At 40.7% G+C, this 27,582-nt stretch overlaps 1 protein-coding gene across 1 annotated transcript in view; it reads left to right on the forward strand.

Annotated features, from left to right (window-relative positions):
* The first annotated feature begins 9,611 nt into the window (after positions 1-9,611).
* The window catches only part of myocd (myocardin), a 45,658-nt gene continuing 27,687 nt past the window's right edge, over positions 9,612-27,582 (forward strand). Inside the window, exons 1-2 of the mRNA XM_088323529.1 lie at positions 9,612-9,910; positions 15,511-15,576. Coding sequence (XP_088179655.1) covers positions 9,856-9,910; positions 15,511-15,576 — 121 coding nt within the window. The 5' untranslated portion in view covers positions 9,612-9,855. The remainder of the gene's footprint in view (positions 9,911-15,510; positions 15,577-27,582) is intronic.

Raw genomic sequence — 27,582 nt, forward strand, 5'->3', positions numbered from 1 at the left:
ATCCTTAAATCAAACTTCTATACAGTACAAATCATAATCAAAACAATAATAAATGGCAATATAAAAAAAATAAAGAAAAAAATAAATAAAAATAAACTTTTAATGGTGATTAAATCACACTTTAAAAACAGTTGGGTCAAAATTGACCAACCAAGTACTTGGGTTGATTTGGCCCTATGTCCTGTGTTGTTTTAGTGAGAGAAACCCTCCAAAAATTGTGCAATGTTTTAGTTTTTTTATAGGAAAATTGTGTTTAAAAAAAAAAGGGATTGGTTTAAAGTACCACGCCCCAAATTTGGTTAATTATATAAGAAACAGTATCGGTCATTTTGTCAAGACCAACCCAAACAATGTTTGTGTAAAACAGCCCAGAAAAATGGGTCACATTTAGTTCTTGAGATCTTTTCTTCCTCATGCCATGAGGCTCTTTAACTCCACCCGGCAGAGTAAAGGCCCACATTAAACCACACCCCCTACATTGCATATTACCGTACTTTTATTGCAGTGTGTATTTTATGTAGCACTATTTAAATACTATCTATCTATCTATCTATCTATCTATCTATCTATCTATCTATCTATCTATCTATCTATCTATCTATCTATCTATCTATCTATCTATCTATCTATCTATCTATCTATCTATCTATCTATCTATCTATCTATCTATCTATCTATCTATCTATCTATCTATCTATCTATCTATCTATCTATCTATTAATCTATCTATCTATTAATCTATCTATTAATCTATCTATCTATTAATCTATCTATCTATCTATCTATTAATCTATCTATCTATTAATCTATCTATCTATTAATCTATCTATCTATTAATCTATCTATTAATCTATTAATCTAATCTAATCTAATCTATTGAGTTGGTCCATTTTTGTGTTTTTAGACTGCAAGAGCGCCAACTACAGGAGTAAAAAATGGCTTCATTTTCACATCCTTACCACTTGATTGCATTTACGAATTCTTAAGTAATATCCGCGTGAATGTTTCTCGTTTAGGTCAAATTATATTGATTACATTTATGTAAATAGAGGCAGATTGTCCACAGTGGCACTCCATTTCCACTTATGAGGAGTGGCTGGAGAGCGCCCATGTTTACCTATTTAGTGTTCAAACCTGCAAATCAAAATTCTGACTACTTATATTGGTTGTGTCTGACAGGGGAAGTGTCACAAGCCAGGAACGGAGACAGGACCCCATAGCATTCGTTTTACTCAGTTTTTATTAAGAAAGAGAGCAGTACTTGCATCCACGATCCGATGATCGTCGGTCACGGGTAGCAGATGGCAGGAACGCGGAAGTGGCACTTCCGTGTCGAGTGAGGGTAGTCGTAGACAGTGAGAAAACAGGTCAATGGCCAGGACGGGGGAGCAAAACAGAAACGGGTCCAGAAAATAGGTCGGCAACGGGTATCAGGCAGGAAACAGGGCAAAATAGGTCGATGGGCGGGACAGAGGAGCAAAAGCAGAAACGGGTCCAGAAAAAGTTCGGCAACAGGTATCAGGCAAGAAAACAGGGCAGGATAATGTCGGAGAGTACAAAAGCTTGCCTAGCTGAGAGCATAGGTTCGCAGACAGTCTGACGGGTTCTTTTCGGAAGACGGGAGTTTAAAAAGAGTTCAACAGCCAATCAGGTCCCGTGGCTTTTGGCGCCAACGGGGCAGCCGGGACAAAGTTGTTGGGTCATTGTCATTGTTATGGTCACTTCAGGTTTGTTTCTTTTTTGGTCTTTTTATTTGTTTGTTACTTTGTACCTGGGGTTTGTTACATGCGAAGGAGTTCATCTCAAAGCATATTATCATTTGCATTATGCCTTGACGCAAATGACCAACATCTTGCATGACGTCAACCAATAGCAGACAGGCATCTTAGAGACGTAATGGAATTATTTATTATTGATGAGGTAAAGTAAGGAAAATACTGTTCAGAAAAAATATATATTCCTTAATGTAATGCAAGAGCGCCAACTAGAGGAGTAAAAATGGCTTCATTTTCACATCATTACCACTTGATTGCATGGACGAATTTTTAAGTAATATCTGTGTGAATGTTTCTAATTTAGCTTTAAGTCAATTTATATTAATTACATTTTTTTTAAATAGAAGATATTTGTTTTGATTTGTGAATATATCGTACAATTGAGTTGAAAGCCTGGGTGCAAAAAAGAGAGAAAAAAAGACTGTTTTCTCATAATGTTGAAAAGGTCCTGCATTTCATTCCTTGATGAATTTTGCTTTCTATCATTGGTCATTTTGTTGAATTTTTTCAAAAATATGACATTGATTGCTGTTCCTCGCATTTGTCAATAGCCGAGGCTTGCTCCCCGGTCATTTCTAAGCACTCAATCAAACCTTATCAGAAAAAAAATGTCGGGATTTTCCCACGATACGAAGGCATTTCTGACAGAAAAAGAAGGGAATGCGGGAATTATGAAGGCAAACAAATTAATGATTTTTTTTTAAAAATAGAGAAAAATAGAGTCCTAGGGTGGGAAAGTCAGGATAGGCCACCATCAGTTTTTCCTGCGTCTTTCAACTGGGCTCGAAAACGAAGCGGGAATTGAAAAACTTGCCTGGCTTTGCCAGAACTCTTCCCTCCTGTCCCCCTTCTTAAATCTGTTTCCTTTATCTTCGGCGTGAGTGAAGGTGACCGAGCCACGAGCCAGAACATTGCCGGCGCCACCGAATCCGAATGGAATCCGCAAACACTGCCGAGGGGGGCGTCGTAGGCCGTCTCCAGTTTTATACACAAACACGCGACCGGGTGATACTGTTTTATGTTTTGGACTTGTTTCGGTTTTTGTGGGGGGTGTACAGTACTAGGATTGAGGGTCCTTGCCTGCGAGGCCTCAAGCCCGGAGGCCAGCCTCGGTATCAGCCCGGCTTAACTCTTAACACCTGCCCATTACCGGGGAGCTTTGCACGGCATTCCGGAATTTTCCCCGATCCGAAAATTTAATAAGTTAAAAAGTCGACTCTGTTGTTGCTGATGTGCCGGGCCGTGACTAACCGGGCCCGGCCCGTCGTTTCCCGTCAGGGTTCCATTATCACGCTTGATAAATTATAAGGAGAAACTAATTAAGTCCAAATTGGTGAAATCGAAATAAAGCATGTCAATATTAGTGGAAATTATACGGGGTTGAGCAAATAACCGGGCTTGCCGGGTGTGTCTTTTATTCTACTTGATATAAAACAAAGAATGCAGGGATTTGAAGACGTTCTCAGCATGCCCACTGTACTGATGGGCCAATAGCAAGTCTGGATTCTGCTGCCTTCATAATTAGAGCTACTGTTAGGGAACAGACCGAGAGGCAGGAAGGGTGAACTCATTTTGGCGTAGACGATCAGTCACTTTTATTTAGAAAATAAAAGTTGTCCAACACGCAGACAAACACCAAAAACAGGCTAACAGGCAATCACTCAGAACAAACAGGCACAAACAGGTCTTTAAGAAAGAAAGGCAGTAACTCAGAACAAACGGGCATGAACAGGTTTTTCCTCGAGTCAAACAAAACAATGGTATGGCCACGGGCAGTCCCAAAACGAGCCCTTAAGAATCCCACACGCAATTAAGTCAATCTGTGTCAGCTGGTGTCAAGGGGCGGGACCAGCTGGGTGTCATGGCGACCATGCAGGACATGACAGCTACAAGTGGCGGTCTAAAGAGAAAAAAAACGAAAAACAGACTTTGCAGAATTGTTTAGCCAATCAGGAGAAAAAGCTATTTTCTTCACGTGTTTGCTCATATCCGGATAATGAGACAATAGGTTGGTCAGAATCAAGGCTAGAGAGATCAGCAGTTCCTTGGAAGTTTTTATTACAGAATACTCTGGCCACACATGAACTACAGCTTTGGGATTAAAAACTGCTGACAATCACTTTTATACTGAAAAGGCAAACAATGAGTGTAACGAAAAGTGGAAATTCCCCAAACAAGAGTCTCTTTCCAAACAGGTTCTAATTAGTACTGATATGACTTAACCCATGTTTTCAAGACTATTTCTGGCTACAAAAAAAGACACCTGAAGGAATGGCAGAATATCTATAATTATAAAGTGATAAATTGAAAAGTTCACGGCGGCGCAGTGGTTAGCGCGTGTGCGGCGCAATTCTAAGGTTTTGGGAACCTCCTGTGTGGGTTCAAATTCAGCTACCGGACTTACTGTGCGGAGTTTGTATGTTCTCCCCGTGCTTGCGTGGGTTTCCTCCGGGCACTCCGGTTTCCTCCCACATTCCAAAGACATGCATTTCAGGTGGATTGGCCGGTCCAAATTGTCCCTAGGTGGGAATGAGCGAGCGAGTTGTCTGTCCCCGTGTGCCCTGCGATTGGCTGGCAACCAGTTCAGGGTGTCCCCTGCCCACTGCCCAATGATTGCTGGGATGGGCTCCAGCACCCCCGCGACCCTACTGAGGATAAGCGGTGCAGCTGATGATGATGATGATGATGAAATTGAAAAGTTATAAATTACTGAAACATTTAGGTTATAAATGACAAAATATAGGCAGGGGAACAATTCAATATTACAACACCACTAAGAGGCATATTGTCAGAGTCCACAGTGGCATTCCATCTCCCCCCTAGAGGGCACCAACCTGAGAGAAGTGGCTGGAGAGCGCCCATGTTTACCTATTTAGTGTTCAAACCTGCACATCAGAATTCTAACTACTTATAGTGGTTGTGTCCGACACCGGAAATTGTTGGGTCATTGTTATTGTTACGGTCACTTGTGGTTTGTTTCTTTTTTGTTCATTGTATTCAGGGTTCTGTAGGGTTACTTTAACTTGATTACTTTCAATTACTTTTGGATTACTCCAATACCAAGTATGCTAATAAGACAAAAGAAACTAAATATGAATAAAATGACTAAATTTTGTGCAGGCTTGGGGAGTACGGAATACATGGAACAGCAAAAATGATGTTGGCAAGCTGTTTAGATTTATTTTCATTTTGTTTCTGTCGCATTTTATGTTCGTTTTGCCGCAGATCAAAGAGATCAAAGCCAGGAGAGAAAGCTTACCACGTGTTGTGAGTCATCATTTTATTCATATTGTTTCTTTTGTCTTTTATTAGCATATTTGGTATTGGAGTAATCCAAAAGTAATTGAAAGTAATCCAGTTAAAGTAACCCTACCCAACCCTGATTGTATTAGTTTGTTACTTTGTACCTGGGGTTTGCTTCCAGGGAAGGAGTTCAGCTAAATGCATATTATTCTTGACACAAATGATTAGCAGACCAACATCTTGTAAGACGCCAACCAATAGGCATCTTAGAGACGTAAAGAAATGATTTGTCGTTGATATGGTAAAGTGAGGAAAATACTGCTTAGAAAAATCCTATATTCCATACTGTAAAGTGGAAACTTCATAAAGCAGGGTCGACTATATGATAGTATACAATACTGTGAAACCCAGTGAGATTTATCTGGCGGAGTGACAATAACATGCCACCGCCGGCCTATAATAACTAACACGGTGACCCCTATCAGAAGAAGAGAAACATACCACGATTTCACGATTTACTGTAACAGACTGAAACAACGTCACATTCCAACCCGTCCTTACAAAGTGCTTGTGATTCTTTTGTTGAATTTCGTCCATATTTCTCCAAAACACAAGAAATCACAGAAAACGCAAAACGTCACGAGTTGATGTAGAGGTCTGCGCCGACGTCCAATAAACACGGCGGCACGTTGAGGCGTCGGATTTGTCATCAGAGGGAATACAAAATGTTCTCTCTGTTTGATGAACGGCGGCAGTCCAGTTCTCCGTCTGGCCGCTTCAGATGAGACTTGTCACGTCTGTTGACACAGGGCCCAATTAAAGGGGAGGATTAAGCCAGGGCTGGGTGACCTCTTTCGGAATCTCTCCGAAACACTGTGTGTACACTGTCAAAGCTTCTGACAGAGCTTCCCTTCAAGCACTTTCACCTGCTAATTAAAAAGACGCCCGTGCGTGCCCTGCTTTCATTCACGACAAACGGGAGACACGCGTGGTCGTCTATGTCCGTATTTGCAGCCTCGCCAGCCTCTCTGTAAACATTGGAAATTTGTAGCATTGAAAAGAATAGAATTTAGAATTGTCTTCAAATTATGATTGAATTACCGTATTTTCCGCACCATAAGGCGCACCTAAAAGACTTTATTTTTTTCAAAAACTGACCATGCGCCTTATAATACAGTGCGCCTTATATATGGATTAATATTAAGTCGCAAGGTCTCGCAACAAAGGCAAGCAGCCGCCGACTAGATTTTTCCTCTTAGGCGATGTGGTCCGCGGTGTATGAGGGGATACGTATGCCGGCGTTTCATTTCCCAGCCAATGTGTCAATCATCATTTGAATCGATCACTATTGGCTAAAGTTATTCAGAGGTAAAGGGGGCGGATACTTTTTATCATTTACAGGCTCGCATAGGCTAAAGGGGCAAAACAAAGCCTGCAATTGGCCAAAAAAGATGAATGTGAATAGCAAGTTTGGTTGTCTACGGCAGAGGAAACATGTTTTACCATTCTATATTTGTAAATATTTTACTCTTCTGGATTTACTACACTCACGCATATAAGAGGACCATGGTTGCACATTATTATTGAACGCATCGACTTCGGTGAGCTACTCCGGCTATATATTTTCCCAGTATTTTGTTTCAGAGTGATCTAGATGTTTCTGTGATGGGTCTTTTTTTAAATTAAACTCAATTCCAAGTGTTTATTGTCATATGCACAGTAAAGTTGCGAGCGAAAAAGAAAATAGAAACTAAGGATTGGTTGGCATTTCTTGAATCCCAAGACTTTAACCTTCCGAATGATATTTGGAACGATGCATTTGAGTGACATCGTACGCACACCGCATCCGCACGTGTCTACGACACGTATTTGCTTCTTGCAAGCTTTCGGAATGTCAAGGGGGTAATAAGTTGGACTGAACTATCTGACTGTTTTGTCGACGTTCCCATTGTAGCGCCTTATAATCCGGTGCGCCTTATGTATGGAAGATATAGGACCAAAAACTATTTTTTGGGGGTGCGCCCTATAACCCGGTGCGCCCTATAGTGCGGAAAATATGGTACAACAATTAGACAAGACAAGATTTTTATTCACAATCTTATGTGCTTGTTTAGGGTAGCAGTGTTCTCGTTTGCCCGCGTCCCCGCGTCCTAGACGCATCAGTTTTGCTGGGGACGCATAGTCTCAAATCAACGTGCGTCCCCGGGACGCAATTTTTTTGACACAAAGTTGTCATTATTACCCGATTACATTTTTTTTAAACAAAGATTTACCGCACTCCAAACTTTTCGTCAGGCAGATCCGGCAGATGTTGTTTTGGTCTCGCGGTTCGAGTTTTCGTCTGCACGCCGATCTCGAGTTGTGTGGTGAAAAGTCCGTGTCTTTTTAGAGAACCGGCTTTTTTGGCTCAACTCATTCAAGAGAGTCGGCTCTTAAACGGCTCACTTGCTTTGAAGCATTATATTACGAATTATTATGTTGTATAAAGAAGTCAAGAAAAAAAGGAAGTGTAAAATGAGAAAATGAAAAAAAGACAGGTTTGTGGTTATCCCTTTAATTGGTATATTACCAATAATAATTTGATGTAGAAAATGAATTAATAATTTGATGATTAAAACTGAATGAATATATAGATTTTTATTATATATTTGTCACCGATTCACAATTTCAACCTCGATAACACTAAATTTTGGGGACCCATAGATCTCTGTTGGGACCCATAGATTGTTGGGCATGCGAGTCCCCGGGACCCATCACTTTTCAGAGGTAAAATGAACACTGGGGTAGTGATGGCCCTGGGGCATAGCTGTCTTTGAACCTGTTAATCCTTGTTTTAAGGAACCTGTGGTGTCTGCCAGTGGGCAGCCAATGATTTTCTGGACTGTACTCATGATCCTGAAGTCTGCTCCGTAATACCAGCATAGCAGACCAAGATGCCGATCTGTAGATAGTTTCAGATTTTAAAGGGTGTGAAAGAGCAGTGGGCTGTACAAACTTCAATGGTGTGTGAATTTTTAGCACTGAGTCACACGGCTTTCTTTTACAGTATTTGTACAAAAGGTCTTAGGTTAGATCATTGCAGGAAGTGAAGTTTAACATGTGGCTCAAGGCTATGTTTTCAAATCAAAACTGTTCTGGGGTCAGTCACACAATCGTTGTTTGATTTGTTATCTTTGGGATGGTGTAATAATAGTCTGAAAAATAGTCTGTGTAATACAGTCTGTGTAATATAGTCTGTAATAATCTGTGAAGCCCTTTGAGACTTTTTGTGATTAAGGGCTATACAAATAAAAATGACTTGACTTGACATTGTTAAATTTTTTTGGGAACATTCATCGATTCATCAGTTCTCCACTCCTTATCTGGGTTTTGGTCACATGACCAGCAGGTTCAACAGAGAAGCCCAGACATCCCACGTAGTATCTGCACCGTGTCCTGGGTGGAATCCAGGGCTATGCCCGGAACACGTCTGGGAAGGGATCCGGAAGGCGTCTTTCTAGATGCCCAGGCTACCTCAATTTGCACTTTTATACACGTAGGAGCTTGCTGAGGTGGCTTGAAAAACTGAAACTGAAAAAAGCCTCGGCCTAATCTGTCCAATTGGGCCTGGTCCAGGAGCTCACTGGTAGGGCAAGGCCATTGAAAAATTTAAAGAAATGTGAAGAATAATTTTAATTTGAACTACAAATTGAACATGAAGCCAGAATAAGCATCAGTTAAAAGACCAGCAGCATGTCTTAGGACTAAATGAAGATATTTTTGGTAGGAGTGGACCAACCATAGCTGTTTAAGGGTGGACTTGATCATCAAAAGATAGAATGGTATATCTTTATAGTCACATGTAATCTTATTTCCAAAGAAGAAAAATGAGTGGTCGTTACCCAAGTGGCTAGAAACTATGCTGTCATTTTGATTGGACAGAAAGTAGGAAAATAGTCGCCCCCTGAGTTGAATTAAATTAGATAGATAATGCTTCTTAATTTTATTCTACAAACAAAATATTAATCAAAATATTACTGACTCTTGGGGGCTCAGACAACATATTACCAATAAATCATCTTGGTTGACTCTCACATAAGTATGCCAAACTAAAAACATCAAATCAACCTGCGACTGTAATCGATTTGATAGAACTTAAACTGATTTTGTAACAAAACAATCAAATTTTTGTGGTTTTTGTATATGCTCCTCGAAAATTAACAGGCTTTTCATTTGTGCTGTGCATTCAGAGAGTAATCACACAGTCAGATCATGATTCAGCGGTGGCCTTCCTTGTCGCCCACATTAGTTTGTATCCTTTGATATTTGTTTGAGGTTTTTCAGAAACTCAAACTTTGGCTATGTGACGCTCCCTCCACTCTCCCCCACCAATAACAGCCAGCAGCAGGCCTGATAGGCAGATATATTTACACTGGTATCAAGGGAGGAAGAAGTCATCAGCCGAAGCCCGTCCAGCCTCCGGCTCCTGCGGGCGGATCTGTGGCGCAACCCCCGGGCCTCCTTAGCCCCTCCCCAAGCAGGGCATATCTTGTGTGTGCTTCGCTTGACTCCCAACTCAGAGCTCTGAGCTTAGATGGGACCAAAGCCTCCGAGAGACTCACACACTTCCACATCCAACCCGGGGGAGCGAAAGGAAGCACTCAGAGATCTGCTTGCTAGCATAAACAGGGGCGACTGAGACTGACAGAAACAGAAACTCTCAAAAAGAATCCTGTTGATGAAGTAGTCCCAGTCCAAGACTCAGCTCAGTCTTGGGTGTCCAGAAAACAGAAGGGCCCGAACTCTGCATGGCGGTATATCGCAACTTCTGAACCCTGGAACTGTACTCCAAAGCATTATGACTCTTCTGGGCTCCGAGCACTCCATACTGATACGAAGCAAGTTTAGATCAGGTAAGGACTCGATGACTTCTCATAATCTTAATTGTCTCTACCTGTGGCCAAACCAAGTGGTTCTTTAGTATCCTCTCTAAGTTCTCCTGTGAGCCGTTTGACTGGCAAGTGTTCTTGTGACGCCCTTTGCTTGTCCTCAAGACCGAGATCCTCAGCTCTTAGTGACAGGTGCTTAACATACCGCACGTTGAACTTGAATAGCTTTTCACCCTTCTTGTTTGTAATGACGGGAGCGTGACATTTGAGAGAGACCGTTTACGCACTTGTTGCATGTCAGCCTGCTGAGAGAACCCAGCTACTTTGACGCTTCGGTTGAATGCATGCTGATAAGGGAGATTAGACATTGCTGTAAGGTTGAAGGTTATCTTATGGAGCTCTAATTGGGAAATGATGATGTACGTACAAGTGTGAGTGTCCCTGGTTGTTTGTTATGGTTTGTATCCAATGGCCCACTTCTATCAGCACCTAAGTGCAAATTGTCTTTAGGAAATTATTCTGGGTGGACCAGAATGTTTGACTTTGTTTACAGATCGCAACCGTGCAGGACAGTGCCATCTTCCTGGGGAAAATGTAACCGCTAGATTATATTCTGAGAGTTGGTGATTTTTTTGAAACACAGAATTGAAGCAAGTGTCCAAAACTGGAGATGACAAAGTCTGTTTTCTTATTGTGCTTGTCGAGAATATAATTGCGTGGCAGGAGTGGCAGACTAAATGGGCCTTTTCCTTTGGTGCTGTTTAGAGCAGATGGCCCGGAGTGGGAAATGAGCCACGGTGCTCCAAAGGAAAGAGAAAAAAAAAAAAACTGCAACGGTTCACCGAAACAAAAAAAGGCACGTGCAAGACCTGCCTTAATTTGTCACAGATGTGTAGACGTTGTCTTAATTCTCATAAAGGTCATCTTTACTCCAGATCTGATTGATGATACAGTCGGAGTGGATTAATCCTGACAAGGCTGAATTCATGAGTCTAAAACGGCGCGTAAGTGAAGTAAAACTCTTGTAAATTCAACTGCTTGGGATCGTTGCAGGCAGGCGATGACATGGTCTGATTCACTGTTTTGTTTTCATTTTCAATCGTTCACATTTTATCAAGTTCTCGCAATTTGTTCATCATCAAAGCAATGAAAACGTGTCAGGTTAAAAAGAAATGACACTGATCCCGATTTAGTATTCCCCCGCGGAACGACAGCTGTTTTGTGCAAAAGTTAATTCATTACTGATTCATTTGTTGATTCTATTAGTGACTTAATTAAATCTGTGATGTTAATTGACAAAAATATCTGTAAATTAATTTATCGTGTTGGCGGCACCCACAGTTTTTATTTGATTAATGAACATAAAATCTCTAGCTTTTCACTCTGAATTTATGAATCGATTTATTCTTCTATCCTTATCTTCATGGATTGTAAGGACATACAGTAATCCTTTAGTCTTGCTGGTAAGCCCATAGCCCTGGACTACAATCACTCATTTTAGCATCGCAAATCATCCCGCAAGGACACTTCAAAAGCCGTGGCTGTATTTATAAAATAAACCAGTGGCAGCAGAGGCTAAGAACTGAACCCTGTATCATTCCACCCACACGTGAAAAACCGAGAACACCAAATTCCCTACAGTACAGATCAAGACAAGCAAGGGGTATCATCACCAAAACATTTGAGTTGACTCGTGTGTGTCTTGACCCCTGCCAAACTTCTGAGATATACTCACTGATCTAACCATAAGAACTGCAGCAGCAAAGGTTTTTATTCGGTCTACTTCTCCGTTGGGTCCTATAAATGAAATCCTCTCATTTTAGCGGTTGTATATTTAAGTCTTATTTAAAACGCCCTCATCAAAATAGTTGTGTTTATGTGGTCCTAGAGTACTGCGTACCTGAACATAGTTTGACGATCACAAATCTGCCAAAGATTGTCCCATGTGCATCAAGATAAGAGTCGGTTTATGTACACGGAAATTCGCTGGTATTTGCCCTAAAATAAACAGTAACATTCTATTTAGGAATACCTGTTTATGAGAAGTTATACAGTTGTGCTCGTATATCTCCCGAAGCACATTTACGTCTGCTTGAAGAGACTTTCTCGGAATTCATGTAAGAAATGCGACCGGTCTAAATGAGCAATTTTAAGTCGGGGCTGGGGTGCGAGCTGCTTTCATTCTTGAACCGTGCCTTTCGTAAATCACAATCTCACCACGGTTTCCACAAGTCATTAATGCCACTTTACTAGAACCCAACGAGCAAAGTGACCGTTTCTTTGGACGATAAATCCTCAATTGTTTTAAATATCGTATCGTGTCAGAAAACAGATGTCCTTTAGGAGAAGAACTGGTCATGGAGTTTAAAGACAAGTCTTATAACAATGAGATTTTGGTGGCAGCTGGTCTGCGTCTCTCAAAGAATTATTAAATTTGAGAGTCCGAGTTAAAGTCATTGATGATGCAGTGGGCTTTTTAGGACAGAAAACACCTGTTTTCCTTGGGTTTGCTATTTTAGCGGAGTTCTTGGACAAAAAAAAACAATGGGGGCGGTTTCCGTTTAATGTTTTGGTGGTCGCGCATTCCACAACTGCATCCTCTCTGTTATGATGCGCCTGACGGTTCATGACCTCGGTCCTTGTAAACCCATCCAGATGTCAGGTGAAGGCGAGAGCGCTGCGAGTTACATAAGTGAGATGCTTCGAGGGATGACTTCAACAGTCTAAAGCAGGGGCGACCGACCTTTTTGAAGCTGAGCGCTACTTTTTGTCACTGCTTAGCGTGACGAGTGCCCTGTTTATATACAATTCAAAACTAGCAGACTAGCATGTTATTACTATGTTGTTACGATGCTATTATTATGTTATAACCAGGTGAAATTGATCAGAAGTAGGGTTATAATAGGCTCAGTCAATCAATAAGATTTACCATTTAAAAGCAATCCATATAGGCTAATTTTGATAAGAATTGACCGTGTATTTATAGACACTGATAGTGTGGATTATGTATCATGCCAGTTAGAGATCAAATATCCTAGAAAATTACAAAGACGGATCACTATTGAGCTATTTTCAGAACCAGTCCGTGTTCTACCAAGGTGATCTTGGAGGGCCCTCAGGCACCATATAGGTTACCCCTGGTCTAGATGGTGGACTTGGTTTGAAATGATAGGCATTAAGAGAAAATCAAATATACTTAACCCTATATTACAGACTGAAGGCATACTACATCACAAGTCGTACATCCCAAAATATTCCTTGTTGGAAAAAAAATTAATGCACAAAGCGTGCCGGACAATAAAATGCAGGAAATTTAAATAGATAAAGAAGGGTTGCATCAAAAAGGTTAAGCAATTTTAAAAGAAAATTCAAATATTTAGAAATCTGGTTTAGCAGCTACATATTTTGAACAGGGTCAAAACTCATTAATTATAAAAGAGGTGGGCAAAATACGGCCCCTGGGCCACATGCAGCCTAATTAGTATATTTCTTGAAACGGAAATGGTGAATATAATGACAATACATAGGTACTTAAAGTACTAGTAATAGGAAAAAAAATTGTGTTTGTTTTGGTGTCACTATTCTCCCCAGTGTCCCTTCATTTTACCTCATGAATTGCCGAGGTATCGGGTTCATGACTCTGCAAATACGAAAAATCTAATCACTCAACCCAATGCTCGGGACTCAAAACGTTTGCCCACCCCTGATATAAACCAACCTGATCGCGGATAATGAGCAATCCAGAACATTTTATACTTGCAAATCAAATCCAGGATCTCAAAAAAACCTTCAGATATCGGCGGCAGGGGGGAAGCCCCACAAAACGAAAGAAGGTTCGCCGGCGACACCAGTCCACCGACAGACGCGGAGGAGTCTTGATGTTTATGACCCCGCACTCCCCACGTAGACCCTTCTCCGGCAATTCTGCATACACACACGGGCGCGTGTATGTGCACACCCCAAGGACCACACACTGCTGAACGGGTCTGTTTAAATCCAGGAGCGCTGTTTATCACTGCTGACATCCTGTTCGAAGAATTATTCGCCAGCAAGACGTGTGTACTGTATTTTCCGCACTATTAGGCACATTGGTTAAGGGGCACCCCCATAAAAACAGTCATTTGTCATATGTTTTTCATATATAAGCGGCGCTTGAAATTGAGACTACAGTAAGAGCCACTGAGAGTATAAATGAATGCAATGATTGATCCGTCGATGACCAAGATTGCAAACCATTGTGCACAGCGGGAATTAAACCCGGTAAAAGCGCCGGCATTTAACCAATAGACCAGCAATGGTACAGAAAATATATGAAAAGGCATTAGAGATTACCGCATTATCACTCTATTTTTACTCCCATTGCCCAAAACAGGGATTTGCATAGTCCATTTGGTTCTGTGTTCTGATGGGTTTAACAGTCTCTCCATTTCTTGATCCGTGCATTGTGGTTTGTTATGTATTGGCACGTGAAAGAGGTTCTGTAGTATTTTGTTGAAACACTGTGTTTTCTCGATTTTCTTACATTTGTTGTTGAAGAACTGAAGGGATTGTTAAACTTACAAGAATGCATTATGCAAATCAGAGTTTCTTACTTTGTAAAAGTACTGTGATAATGAGACAAGCTCTTGTGCCTTTTCTTCTGTTATCTGTACCACTGGTCATCTCGAGGTAAAAGGTCAGGCCTCACACTGCCATTACTTGAGTTAGATTACCGTTGCATTCAATAATTTCAAGATTTAATAAATTGCACAGTCATTGCTCATATAAAACTGTAAGTGATAATGCATACCAGCTCAGTAGCCTAGATGGTAGGGCGCCCGCTTTGAGACTGGGAGGTCGCTGGTTCGCGCCTCGGCCGAGTCATACCTAAGACTTATAACATTGGTAAAATGGCGGCGCCCTCTGTTGGCTGCGGCTGCATCGGCTCGCTACAACGGATCAGGTGTATCGACATTTCGTTCTGTGTACATTGTTACAAAGAATGACAATACAAAGGAAATTATTAATTATTATTATTATACGTATAATAACTGTATGCTTTTCTAATCTTATCCACCGTATTCTGCAGTATATGAGGCGCAGCGCTTTATAAAATGCTCTTTTAAATTCCTGGAGTTTTTAGTTGGGCCTTTTAGTCTGGAAAATACAGTGATACATACAATCCGGTCAATGATGTCCTTGATAACCAGTTGGGGTCATCCAGGATGGGGCGGCAGTAGCTCAGGAGGTAGAGCGCTCGTCTTGGGATCAAGGGATCCCAGTTTGAATCCCGGCTTGTCCGTGTTACATGTCGAAGTGTCCTTGGGTAAGACACTGAACCCCTAATACCCCCAATAAGCAGGTTAGCGTCTTACATGGCTGCAATACAAGGCCGCTATTGGGAAATGTGAAGCACACTGTAAAGCGCTTTGGGAAGTCATTGACTTGAAAAGCGCTGTATAAATGCAGATCATTTCATTTCCATATCGGAATAATGCAAAAAAGGAGATTGGCCGTATAACATCCCTTGCTTTTTTTCCCCCTTTTACTGTCCTTTTCTATGTCTCGCTCATTTCTCGCCTTCTGTTCCTTTTGCTATCTGTCTGCCTGACTCTGTCATCAACCTCTCCCCCTTCGACCTTCAGTGCTACAGTTAAGACTTCAGCAGAGGAGGACACGAGAGCAGCTGGCAGACCAAGGCATCATGCCTCGTGAGTAACACCTTCTGACACGGCTGCAGACAGACATGCCCACACACATTCTCTTGAAAATAGACCCGGTAAATGGTCCCTCGGTAGGCCTCGTATCATTTTTAGGTCCTTCCGTCAGGTCACAACTGACAAGTCGAAAGTCCAGTCGCGAACTGCACACTTCAAATCCTTTCGAGTAATTTTAGGAGAAAAATCTGTATTTATCAATCAAGTCATGTAGCAAACTAGGTACTGTCTAATCTTGTTGTTTCTGTGGATGATCAAAATCAAAAGGGAGCCACAGGTTATTGTTGTTAACCCTCTTCTTGTGTTAGCTTTTAGGTAACACGCACCATGTTAGCGGGTCAGTGACGACCTGTAATCTCATCAGCTGCACCGCTTATCCTCAGTAGGGTCGCGGGGTGCTGGATCCCATCCCAGCAATCATCGGGCAGTGGGCAAGGGACACCCTGAATTGGTTGCCAGCCAATCGCAGGGCACACGGGGACAGACAACTCACTCGCTCAGTCACACCTAGGGACAATTTGGACAGGCCAATTTACCTGAAATGCATGTCTTTGGAATGTGGGAGGAAACCGGAGTGCCCGGAGGAAACCCACGCAAGCACGGGGAGAACATACAAACTCCGCACAGTAAGGCCGGGAGACCTGTAACTTATTTTTTTTTAACATTGTATTTCTCACACAAATTTTGACAGAGGTTTGATTCCACCATCATACATCAACACAAACACAAAACATACAATTGACACACTCATAAATAACAGAAGGAACAACAGAAAAAAAAAAGATAAATGTTAATACAGTACAATCAATAAAATAAAAATGGGGGGAGGTGTTTAGACATCAAGTAAAATTTGTGTGATAGGCTTCCATCTTTTCTCGAATTGATCGAGTTTCAGTTGAAGTCTTGCAGTGATTTTTTCCATAATGTACATTTTCTTTAGTTTGTCTCTCCATTGTTTTATGGATGACCTGTAACTTAAATCGTCTGCAAAATATGTAAATAACGATAAAACATTACCCAATTTTCTTCCAAACTCTTGGTTACCTTGATAAGCTTGATTTTTCTATTTTGGGTATGGGTCTTTGGGCGTTTTTACTGCTAGTATACCCCTTAATTTTGATTTTTAAAATAGTAAAATGGACATAAAGATAATTATATAAATACATAAGAGGGTTTTCTGATACCCGATAATTTTTTAGGATTAAACAACATATTTTCTGAATATGTTTTCTTTTCTTTTTAATAATATAAACTATACGCTAATAAAAATACAGGTTTTCCCTGTTTTTCTCAGTGATGCCACTTACAGCTTTACCTGTGTACATCTATAAATTCCAGGCATCATGCTGCCCAGATTTTGGTGCCATACTCCCTTGGCTTACTTTTATATGAAAGGTCTGAAGTGACAGTCTTGCCCATGAAATACTCTGAAAATTACCAGCTCTTTACTGACTTACATGTCTTGATTCCAGTTTATAAACTTGCTTTTATAGCCGGGTCGAAACCGAGACTAACACAAATGTAAAGTTTTTAATTGAGCTTGTTATACTATACTGTCAATTTTTTGGTTGGATACTCATCTAATCTCATCTCATTAGCCGTACCGCTTATCCTCATTAGGGTCGCGGGGGGGCTGGAGCCCATCCCAGCCATCTCCGGGCAGTGGGCAGGGGACACCCTGACCTGGTTGCCGGCCAATCGCAGGGCACACAGGGACAGACAACTCATTCGCTCATTCACACCTAGGGACAATTTGGACCGGCCAATTCACCTGAAATGCATGTTTTTGGAACGTGGGAGGAAACCGGAGTGCCCGGAGGAAACCCACGCAAGCACGGGGAGAACATACAAACTCCGCACAGGAAGTCTGGAGCTGGATTTGAATCCACGACAGGTTCCAATGACATGAACTGTGCCGCACAAGCGCTAACCACTGCGCCACCGTGCTGCCATTGGTTGGATACTATTTTGTTTAAATAGATGTTCTTAACAAATATAAGCAGCTTTAATGCAGAAAAGTATGTGTTTTTTTGTATGCATTTAAAAATCTTGAACTGGTCGGTGGCGACGCTAACACAAGAGGAGGGTTAAAACTTATTTCGAGTTACACATGGTTTGAATTATCCAAAATTATTGACTGTAGTGCAATTTAAATGATTATGTTTTGTGTAAGCATCATTGATAAGTTTAAACTTTAGTAGACAGTAAAGAAAGAAGACATCAATAGATTTTGAAATTGCAAGGAGGACAGGGAGAGAAGCCTTCAATAAGAAAGTCTCACCCATTCTCAAGCCACTGATACATGCAAGCATGTGTTGAAAGGTATTGTCAGTATTTGATTATATAAAACTTTTAAAAAATAACTGAATCCCTGAATCTCCATTTGTTTTGGGTGCACAGGGAACCTTTGTTTATCGCGGGGGTTGCATTCCAAAAAGAATCCGTGATGGACGAAATCGGAACAAATCTTTATTGCAAGAGAATTTGCATGAACACAACGCAAATTTGGCTAGCTAGTTATGTGCGTGTTCATCAGGGGTCTACAACCTTTTTCTATCATAGAGCTACTATTTGTTACGAATTAGCACCCAATTTAATATGCATGTCTAAAATAATAACTTACTATGTTGTTACTATGTTATTAACAGGTTAACTGTTGGTAGTAGCTTTAAATAGATTCAGTCAGTTACAAAAAAAATAATAATTTTACTAGAAGATCACAGTGACCAGCAGTCAGGTGGAACCCTAGTGCCCATGTGCACCATGTTGAAGACCTCTGCAGACATAGAAACCGCAACGTTATAGACGCACAGAGAAGAAGTGAAGAGACTGTTTGGCTAATCAGATTACAGAACACTATGCACGATGAAAATTTGTGAAGAAGCAAAACAATGAAAACTAAACTGCATTCTTGCCAGAGTTCACTGTAGTCAAGTCAAGTCATGTTGATTTGTGACGCTCTTAATCACAAGGAGTCTCAAAGGGCTCCACAGACTACTGCAAACCACAGACTATCATGACACCATCCCCTGATCTAAAACCTACATGAGGGGAAGAAAAACTCAAAAACATGTCGAATCAAGTCAAGTTATGCTTATCTGTTTGGCCCTTAATCACAAGGAGTCTCAAAGGGCTGTACAGATCACAGACTATGGCAAACCACAGACTATCATTACATCATCCCCTGATCTAAAACCTACATGAGGGCAAGGAAAAACTCGAAACCTCAACATGAGGAAAATGAAGAAACCTTGAGAAGGGACCGCACCCCAGGTTCTACCCCTTCCAGGATGCGCACAAAATCACCAATCTATCTGAAAAGATACATGTTTTGCATTGTATGTGGTGTGTGGATCGTTCTGACATTTTGTAAATAGCTTTCATGCTGAAAAGGTTTAAGTACTCCTGACTTAGACAGTTTCAGTTTTCCAGCTTTATTGGTTCAAAATGTACAGGGTTGGGTAAGGTTACTTTAAATTGATTACTTTCAATTACTTTTGGATTACTCCAAAAGAAACTAAATATGAATAAAATGACTAAATTTTGTGCAGGCTTGGGGAGTAACGGAATACATGGAACGGCAAAAATGATGTTGGCAAGCTGTTTGGATTTATTTTTATTTTGTTTCTGTTCTGTCGCATTTTATGTTAGTTTTGCAGGAGATCAAAGAGATCAAAGCCAGGAGAGAAAGCTTAGCACGTGTTGTGAGTCATGATTTTTTCATATTTAGTTTCTTTTGTCTTTTGTTAGCATATTTGGTATTGGAGTCATCCAAAAGTAATTGAAAGTAATCAAGTTAAAGTAACCCTACCCAACCCTGAAAATGTACAGGGACAATGTTACAGGCTAACGGCATAGTAAAATTCAAAAGCATTGGTATTATCTATGGCTATTAATTACCTGTTTATTATAACACTCATTGGCCAACTACTGGATATTCATTCTGTTCGAGGTCGTCAAGGATATGGAGCTGTACGTAGCGCCAAGCGTGGCTGGATTTAGACAGCCCGTCCGAGTGAGTCAGTAGCCAAGTCTGTGAACGATAGCCAAGGAATGCTTTCATGCCGAAGATGCACTCACGTCCATGTTGATAGGCCACATTCACGTTACCTGTTTACAACACCGCCTCTGAGGCCCGCCGCCTGAACGCCAAAGCATTCGTGGACATAACGGGAGCAGCCAAAGTATGGACTTAAATGCTTAAATGTCACCTGAGACATAGTGATGAGGACATGTGGACCTGAGTGGACTGAGAGTGCGTTTAAATCTTTGCTATAATCCAGATTAATGGTCTGTACTGCTCTTTGGGTCAGGTCTGTGCAGTAATACTTGAGCAAACTTGTTTAGTATCGACTGCCAACGCACGAAAGGCTCATCCATCGCTTCTGCGGCGATTGTCAACGCTTCAGATTCATCATGTCTGATGTTAATACTGACGTACCTTTTGGAAATGTATTTAAATCTACGCAGAACTACAAACTAATTCATCTGTCTGGTGTTGACACCGCAATTTACATCTAACGTTGACATTTTCCTGTAGCTGGTTAGCTTTACGGTCAAGCCTTAGGTGATAAATCCCATTACCATACTCGGAGCTAATACAGTATGTTGGAATTTTTGAAATAGTTTTCTGTTTTTTACTACGGCAGATTTTGGTTTATTGCGGGGGGTTACGGTACAAAAAGGACCCGTGATAGGTGAAATCCATGAAGTATAAACGTTTTTTTATTAATCACAGTACTCTTTACTACATTGAGACCAAATAACTAGCTCTTTTTACAAGCCCAAGCAGTGTTCCCTCTAACCTGCGCGCGTGCGCAATTGCGCACTGCTCGCACATTCTCAGCGCACAAGAAAATCGAGCCAGCGCACAAAAATGAGGGCTCAAAATTACTAATTAAGAAGCGAATTAAGTCAAAGTTACAGTGCATTAAGGTAAAAATACACGGGTTCCCCTGACGTTGTGTCCTAAATGCGGTATTTTGAAGTTGAGTAAAGTTGAGTTAAGTTAGTTAAGTTTGTCGAGAACCGGCTTCTTCGGCTCGGCTCACTAAAAGGAACCTTTGGGTCATAAACGGCTCTTCAGGTTGTTTTTGCTGCTTTAATCCCAAAATGACCAAATATTATGTAAAATGATGCACAAAATGACTTAAAGGAAAGGGGGAATAGAACAAAAAAGAAAAAAATACCAAAATGAAAAAGTAGTGAAAAGCTGAGAAAAAGGAAAAAAACGAAGAGAAAAAAAGAAGGAAAAATTTACAAAAAAGCCAGAAAAAAGAAAAGAAAGAAATGTAGGAAAAAAGTAAATAGAGAACAAAAAGAAAAAAAACAACAGCTCGGAAAAAATAAACACAATGAGATTTTTTTTAAAGGAATTTAAAAAAAAGTAGAAAAAAAACCACGGAAAAAAGAAGAAAAAGTTTGTGTTGCATTCAAATAATTTCCAATGATATCAAGTGAATATTGTTGCCAACATTGTACTTCCACTAAAAAATGTGATTAAGTAAAGTTCTGTATCTTACAACCGACTAAATAAGCCCCCAAAAATGTTAACATTATGCGACAAAATATATCAGGAAATAAAAATAAACGGATATCTTGTGAAAAAATTGTAAGAACAACCTTTGCAATAGTACATGAGTCAATCCATTCAAAAGTGAAAAATAATTTTGCTTTGCCGGAAACTCAGCAAAATGTAACTTGATGTCAAGTTTTAGACATGTTTGATAATGAATTATCTTGCCACACTTGGGATTATGGTTGCTCACTGTTGTTTCAAGCGTTGCTCACCGACTTTGTGTGAACGCTCAGACCCATGGAAAATTACAGGGAACATTGAGCCCAAGCATTCGTTTAACAAATAAAAGTACAACTTCACGGTTCAAAGACCTGCTCCTCCACTTCCTGTTGTGTGTCTTGGGCAGGTACAGCCTGGCGTTCTTTGTGGGTAGGCGTTTGCTACCCCACATGAAACATAGTGGTTTCCATGATTACCAGTAGGATAGGCCTTCTGATCTGACTCTGATACAGCACCTACATCGTCTGGTCACTATTACTTTCCAAGTAAAGCGTCATCCCTCTCTTCGGAGATGAGCCTGGGACTCGGCATTGACGGGCAGCGTCCCCAGCTTGGCCCCAAAAACTTCTGGTACTTGTGTGACAATACTGATACGAGATCTATTGTACTTACAAATGTGTTCATTTTTTTTCAACCAAGTCAAGTTATGTTTATTTGTGACACCCTTAATCACAAGGAGTCTTAAAGGGCTGCACAGACCACAGATTATTGCAAACCATAGACTATTATGACACCACCCCCTGATCTAAAACCTACAAGAGGGCAAGGGAAAACTTAATAACCTCAATATGAGGAAAATGAAGAAACCTTGAGAAGGGAGCGCACATAAGGTCTTCCCCCTTCCAGGATGACCAGGCTGCGATGGATGTTGTAATAACAATTAATACACAGATATCATCAACAGGAAGTATAAGTCATTCAAGCTATAGGATAGAAGTGTGTTATAAGCCTAGATTTAAACAGTTCCAAGCACAATTTTGACACTATTAGAGTCACTTTTTCAAAACAACTCAAAAACAAACCCTAAGCAAGTACACAAAACTGAAAGAAATACCCTGCATACTCGGTTTATTTGAATACTATCCATTATTTTTATCATTTTTGCACAATGTTGCTGCTAAATGGTATTCACTGTATGCATGTAGGCAAGTCTAAAAGCACCAACTTGTTAATATTTATAATTAAACCTAATACTGTTTTTAATTAAGTTTTGATTTTATTTAAAGGCACAGTGTGTATTGTTTTGAACCCACTGGTAAAAAAAAAAAACAATATTACAATATTGATTTAAATAACAATCACAAAAAAATAACTTATATAAACATGCATTTTTTAAATACTGTAAATTCCGGACTATAGAGCGCACCTGATTATAAGCCGCACCCACCACATTTTCAGAGGAAAACCGATTTCGTACATACACAAGCCGCACCTGTATATAAGCCGCATGCACCCACATTTAAACATGTAACCCAAACACAAAATTAACCCAAGCCCGACTCTAAGTCCCGCGATTGAAACTGAATGTCCTTCATTAAAGTCCACAGTCCAAAAATAACCGCCGGCAAAATGAACGGAAAATGATACCGGTACTTAACGTTTGATGCAGACCTTCAGAGTCCGGGTCCCGTTGAAAGTAATCCAAGGAAAAAAGTGTATATTTCCAAAGGTAAGGGTGGGAAAAATATATCAGATGAATACATTTACTCACCAACTCCTTTTTCTTTAACCAACTTTTTACCCCCCTCTTCTTTCCTTGTCTGTCCCTCACCTTTAGCGGTCCCCACGTTTGTTCCGCCCCTCCTTTTTCATTCACCCGTGCAAAACATATCAGAATAAGTGTCTAAAATAAATACAAATAAATACATTACAAAATTATACAGTTGCAAATACATATTATACATGGGTTACACATATTTACAAAGAAAGACGGTACACCGAGAGTTTTCAAAGCTATAATAATAATAATATAGCTTTGACAGGGCAGTTAATGGTAGCAACACTCGAGTGCCGCTAGCGGCCGTTAGAAAAATTACATAAATTGGCCGCATCACTGAATAAGCCGCAGGGTTGAAAGTTAGGGATAAAAGTAGTCCGGAATTTACAGTACTCCTAGGTCGAGAAATGTGCATAGTTTGTACGCCACTGGTTTTACACAAACCCCGTTAAGACAATTCTATTCTATTCTAGAATCGACCATCATGCTAAATCAGTCGATGTTTTTGTACGAGCTTGGCAACTTGCAGGTCTAGCGTGACGCGGTGGGGCTCGAACTGGGGGTAAAGGATTTCTTGAACGATATCTTTGGCACGGCTGAGATAAACCGCTGGTACTGTGAGTGTGCAAGGGAACACAATCCAGAGGTCTGGCACTGTACTATCAGGTTGTAGCAGTGGAGCACTGATAAGGCAGTAAACGGAAATGTAAATCCTTTCAATTGACGATGAGAAAGTGGTGATGTCAATATAGAAGTTAATCATTATAATTTTTGGTCTTATACTGGCATTGATACCTTGAGGGTTTTCCTGAGCCATGTTTGGTACCTCCTAGTGTTTACATTTGACCGATACCGTCGAAAGGTCTTCATATACATATCACAATAGCTTCTAAGTGCATTGCATGTATTAAAACTGCTGGTAAAATGTTTGATACTGTAGTAGTCGGCTTCAAAGTTACTCGATCACGTAGCTGTCTAGCTGCAGTGTGTTGCAAAAGTATTGCCCCCCTAAAAAAAAACGTTTTGACGTCTTGCCATATTTCACGCTTCAAACTTTCCAACATTTTCTAAGACTCAACAAAATGTGAGACACAATTGTGAAAAGAAACCAGACTTATTCGACATTTTTGTATAAATAAAGAACTGGAAAGTAGACGTTGCAAAAATATTAGGCTCTTCTGAGTTAGTACTGTGTACAACCTGTCACGGACCAGAAACAGACACAGGACCCAATAGCGCTCGTTTACTCAGTTTTATTAATAAAGAGGGAGAGTAGGGTTTGCGTCCACGATCCGATGGTTGACGGACAAGGGTAGCAGGTGGCTGGAAACGCGGAAGTGGCACTTCTGTGTCGAGCGAGGATGATCGTAGATTTGCAGGAATACTATTCGTTAGCCGGGACGGGAGAGCAAGGGCGGTATCGAGTTCGGAAACAAGGTCGGCAACAGGTGTCAGGCAGTTAGCGGGGCCAAAAAGGTCTGATGTCGGGATGGCAGAACAGGGCAGAATCGGGTCCAGAAACAGGTCGGCAACGGGTATCAGGCAGAGGAAAACAGGGCAGGAAAAATGTCTGAAAGTGTGAGCTTGCCTAGATGGGAGCATCGGTTCGCAACGATCTGACGGTGTTCTCTGGAAAGCCGGGGGTTTAAAAACAGTCTCTTAGCCAATCAGCTCTCAGGGCTGTTGGCGCCAATTGGGCAGTCACAGGTGCCTTGAACCGGCAATCATGACAAAACCTCTTTTTACTGCAATTACAGACACAAGTCTTGTAGGTATGTCTCTATAAGTTGTGCACATTGTAAAGCAAAAAAGCCGAGCACAAAAATGACTTCCACATTTTTTGTTTCAAGTAACTCAGAACTTTGGAATGGATGAAACGACTGCACCCCCTTTTGGACAGTTCCGGTGTACCATTCTCAAGTACAGAACATTAAGCAACTTTCTCACTTCTTTGTTTTTCTAACAAGTTTAGCAATTTCAAACGCCATCACCCGATACTGAGAGTATCATGTATCTAAGACCACGGCCAAAGAAGCATAGTCTGGTTGAGGGCCACTGGTCCCTATGAAAAGCATTGGCTGAGCGATAGCCAGCCTCTTTTCTTCTGCCTGGCTGCTTCGTCTCGCACGACGGCTGTGTCATGCGGCGGTGCGGACCTGCACATCGGCCTTGAGTTTAGCACGTGGGCCATACATTGCGACCATCTGGAGCATGAGACCAAATCTCTCCGCAACAACAAGTAAGAGGACTGGTTCAGATTTAACACCATGTTTGCTGGTTCTTGGGAAAGAGCATTTTTTTCTGTACAAAGGAATTTCCCAAATCGAGTAGCAATATAGCAGGAAACTTTCTTTTTGTGCTAGTAACTTCCAGACTTTCAACGGTCAAAATCTCTGGTGCCTTCCCCTCCCCCCTTTTTTTCCTGTCATCAATTATCTGCGTTAAAAAATTGTGTGTCCTAATTCAATCAGCCTGGTTCATTGACTCTATTTTCTTGGAATTAGTAATTCATATCAGAACTCAAAGGACTCAACATCATAACATAACTTATTTTTTTATCAGAGTAGGAAATTCTAGCACCCTTCAGAGAAAAAAAATGTATGGTGGAGCACAAGCAACACCTAGAGGCAAATCCGTTTACTAATTGCAGTAAAGAATAATTTGTTTCAATCCTGACGATACTCAAAATTAAAGCCAAAAAATCCGTACATCTTGAAACAGAAATATTTGCCCATTCTTCCTTACAAAATAGCTCAGGTTTGATGGGATCGTTTTTGCACAGCTTTTTTCAGATCTTTCCACGGATGATCTACAGGATTTTGGCTTGGCCATTCCAATGCCTTGATATTGTTAGTTTTAAACCATTCCCTTGTAGATTTTTCTCAATGTTTAGGGTCTTTTTCCTGTCTGAATGGGAACCTGCGCCCCATTCTCGGGTTTCTTGCAGACTTCTACTGATTTTCTGCCAGAATCACCCTGTGTTTGGCTCAATACATCCTCCCATTGACTCTGACAATCTGCCTAGTCCCCACTGAAGAAAGCAACCCCAGAACATGATGCTGACACAACCATGCTTGACAATCAGGATGTTTTTTTTATTCAGGGTGATGTGCAGTGTTACTCTTACTTCAAAAGTAACTCTTCCACAAAAGGCAGATTTATGGAGAGTACGACTAATAGTTGTGTTATGCGCAAACTGTCGCACCTCAGCTGTGTATGCCTGCAAGTCATCCGATGCGATTTTGGGCCTCTTGGGTGCTTCTCTGATTAGTTTTCACCTTGTTTGGACAGAAAGTTTAAAGGGACGGATAGTTCTTGGTAATTTTTGCAGCGGTTTTATGCTTTCTCCATTTTGATGTGATTGCTCACACAAAGCTCTCGGAGATGTGAGATCTTCTTGTATCCATTTCCTTCTTTGAACTTTTCCACAACTTTATCCCGGACCTACCTGGTGTGTTCTTTGGTCCTGATAATGCTGTCTTTTCTCCATCACAGAGTCCATCACAGAGCAGATGCATTTAAACTGAGACCTAATGACAAAAGGTTTCACTCTGATTTCATTGTTAGTCATCTAGGTCATCGGGGAACTTCTTGAGGGCGCAATATTTTTGCAACACCTACCTTTCAGTTTTTTTCTTTGTAAATATAACCTAGAATGATGCAATAATTTAGTTCCACTTCATGATTTTGTCTCACATGTTGATATTTTCATTTTTTTTAGCTTAAAGTTTAAAGCCTGAAACGTGGCAATATGACAACAAGTTTTTAGGGGCCCCAATACTTTCGCTAAGTACTCTATGTGGGTCCGTTTTAAGATTGTTGAACTGGTTTTGAGGCAGTTTGGTTACACCGTTTTCTAAACACTGTTAAAACTTGTGATATTAAATCAGGCGAGGCCGAGACTGGAGAGGTGTTTGGGACGGCACCACAGACTTAGCGGCTATAAACGGAAGATGATGTCATCTTGATGGAAGGCAGTAAATTGCTATTTAGCTTTCCTTTGAAGGAGAGTAGTTTATACCCAGGGTTGGGTAGGGTTACTTTAACTTGATTACTTTCAATTACTTTTGGATGACTCCAATACCAAATATGCTAATAAAAGACAAAAGAAGCTAAATATGATTAAAATGATGACTCACAACACGTGGTAAGCTTTCTCTCCTGGCTTTGATCTCTTTGATCTCCGGCAAAACTAATATAAAATGCGACAGAAACAAAATGAAAATAAATCCAAACAGCTTGCCAACATCATTTTTGCCGTTCCATGTATTCCGTTACTCCCCAAGCCTGCACAAAATTTAGTCATTTTATTCATATTTAATTTCTTTTGTCTTTTATTAGCATATTCGGTATTGGAGTAATCCAAAAGTAATTGAAAGTAATCCGGTTAAAGTAACCCTACTCAACCCTGTTTATACCTAGGTTGGATTTTTTTCCGCAGTATCAAAATGGAGCTGGTTGTAATCCCCGAGGACCTCATGTATAGCATCCCAAAATGCTCAGTAGATATTGGTTATTGTGATTTCCTGGGTTATTGTAGAAAGGTCCTTTGAGGATCTGTGTTTTCAGAAATTGTCATTTTCATGATTAACAAGGGGAAGTCCCCCAGAACTGAGACAGGACCCACTTGCGTTGCGTTTCTCACAAGTTTTATTGGAAGAGAGAGAAAGGGTTGCGCTGGACGCGGGAAGCAGGTCGCTCTGAA

Source organism: Urocampus carinirostris, chromosome 19 (genome assembly GCF_059441175.1).
Source record: "Urocampus carinirostris isolate Australia breed hairy pipefish chromosome 19, RoL_Ucar_1.0, whole genome shotgun sequence".
Lineage (NCBI taxonomy): Eukaryota > Metazoa > Chordata > Actinopteri > Syngnathiformes > Syngnathidae > Urocampus > Urocampus carinirostris.